General features: G+C 37.0%; 1 protein-coding gene across 1 annotated transcript; it reads left to right on the top strand.

Moving 5' to 3' along the window:
* The first annotated feature begins 661 nt into the window (after positions 1-661).
* LOC112505014 lies at positions 662-1,153 on the top strand. Its single transcript, XM_025108960.1, has one exon. It carries the CDS (start codon positions 662-664, stop codon positions 1,151-1,153), a length of 492 nt encoding a protein of 163 aa, XP_024964728.1.
* The last annotated feature ends 1,087 nt before the right edge of the window (positions 1,154-2,240 follow it).

A 2,240-nucleotide genomic window follows, 5' to 3' on the forward strand; every position in this document is an offset into this window, starting at 1 on the left:
AATTCTAAAAGAACGAGACTAAAATATCAACTTTATCTTTTTGTGAAATATTTCAAGACTAATTGGCTTGCATGAATTAACTTCGTTAGCTACCGTCGAAACATGATCTAATCAGACTAATTAAACAAGACGATATCTGATCATCGAGGCTAAATCCTAAAAAGACTTAGTTTTCAATCAAGATCCTGAAATAAAGTACTAACCTGAAATCCCACAATGCAGAGTTGTCACAGCTCGACTTTATGTTGATGAAATTATCGCTCGACATGGTATACCGACTAAAATCATCTCTGATCGTGATTCACGTTTCACGTCTAAATTTTGGTCGGGGTTACAATGAGAACTTGGGACGCAGTTGGCCTTCAGCACCGCATATCACCCTCAAACTGACGGGCAATCTGAGCGCACAATTCAGACTTTAGAGGATATGCTTCGTGCCTGTATTTTAGAGTTTGGTGGTAGCTGGGATACCCATCTGCCATTAATTGAATTATCTTACAACAACAGCTACCATTCGACTATTAGAATGGCACCGTTTGAGGCCCTGTACGGCCGTAAGTGTCGTACGCCTCTGTGTTGGAGAGAAACCAGAGAAAAGATACTTGCTGGACCCGAACTTGTACAAATCACACACGACAAAATACAAGTGATTTAAGAGAGAATGAAAGCGGCTCAGGACCGACAAAAATCATACGCTGATCACCGCAGAAGACCGATAGAGTTCTCAGTCGAAGATTTGGTCATGTTGAAGGTTTCCCCATGGCGTGGAGTATTACGGTTTAGAAAGAAAGGTAAACTCAGTCCTCGTTTTATCGGTCCATTCGAGATTATTGAACGGGTCGGGAAACAAGCTTACCGTTTAGAACTTCCCGAAGAATTAGTGAGTATACATGATGTTTTCCATGTCGGCTATCTACGAAAATGTTTGGGCAAATATGAGGAAGTAGTACCATTATCGGAAGTTAAGATAAATGAAAAGCTTCGATATGTAGAAGAGCCCGAAAGTATCTTGAAAGAGCGGACAGTGAAATTGCGCAATAGAGAGGTAGATTTGGTATTAATAAAGTGGAAACATCATCACGGGTCAAATTGGACATGGAAACGCAAAGATGAGATGATGACTAAGTACCCTTCATTATTATTGCAATCATGATTTCGAGGACGAAATCTTAAAAAAGGGGAGGTATTTGTAACATCCAACTTTTTAAAAGTCCATTTAAGTTGCTAAGCATGATTAATTAAGTTAGTATAGTATTTTAGGGATTAGTACTTACTTAAGTTAGATTGGAATATAGACTTCTGGATCGAGTTAGAGGCTGGAATTTTATATTTAAGCTTCTTATATATCAATTAGGAGATCTGGAAAGTTTCGTGCGAAACGGAGTTGAAACGACCAAGTTACGCATGAGGGACTAAATCTATCAACTATGGCAAACTAGGTGGACTGTTGACCAAAACAGATCAAAACCATGCCTAGCTCTCTAAATCAGTCATATTTTCTCACCTCTAGAACTCTCACACTCAAGGTGCAATTTACACACACTTAAGATTAATCTTTCAATCCTTAATGATCAATGTTAGATTCTTGAAGATTATGTGTTAATCATCAAAGGTATGCTTCTAATTACAAGTTTATTTCAAGTAGAAGTGTTAATTTAGAGGCAAGGTTCTGCATTTGAAAGATTATAAAAGATAATGTTGATTAATGTGTGAATTTGAAGCCAAATTGGGTAAAATCTGCAACATGCAGTGAGTTATAAAGCAGGATTTTGACAGCTTTGATGCTGCTGTGTTAAAAATTCATAAAAAATCACAGAAAAATCTTAAAAATGTGAGGTCAGTTTCATTAGAAMGCTTTAAGAGGATACTTTATTTAGTATTTTCAGGTCAATGGCTAAATCTGAGTCTAAGTGTGGTAAAACAGGGGTTGAACAGAGGGCTGTACAAGAAAGTGTAAATAGGATAATCAAGATCTAAAGTGAATAACTTGAGGTTGGGATATAGTTGGTTATTGATACTTGAAATGTTTACTCCAGGGGCTGTTTTAAGGCTATTTAGAGCCTCTTGGACCGTATTACTCAGTTCAGGGTATTGAAAACTTACTTGATTAATTAGATAGACATTGAGTACGCAACGGACAATATGTTAATCAAGCAGGTAGTAATCAATAAGAACACAATGAAGAACTCTTGAAGAACACAGGGAGAAAATGCTTCAAAGGATTTTCAATAGAAAATATC

This window comes from Cynara cardunculus, unplaced genomic scaffold, assembly GCF_001531365.2.
Source record: "Cynara cardunculus var. scolymus isolate 2C unplaced genomic scaffold, CcrdV1 Un_Scaffold_7830, whole genome shotgun sequence".
NCBI classification, from domain to species: domain Eukaryota; kingdom Viridiplantae; phylum Streptophyta; class Magnoliopsida; order Asterales; family Asteraceae; genus Cynara; species Cynara cardunculus.

Coding starts and splice junctions, on each gene's coding strand:
- LOC112505014 (XM_025108960.1), top strand. CDS start 662: ATGAAAGCGGCTCAGGACCGACAAAAATCATACGCTGATCACCGCAGA.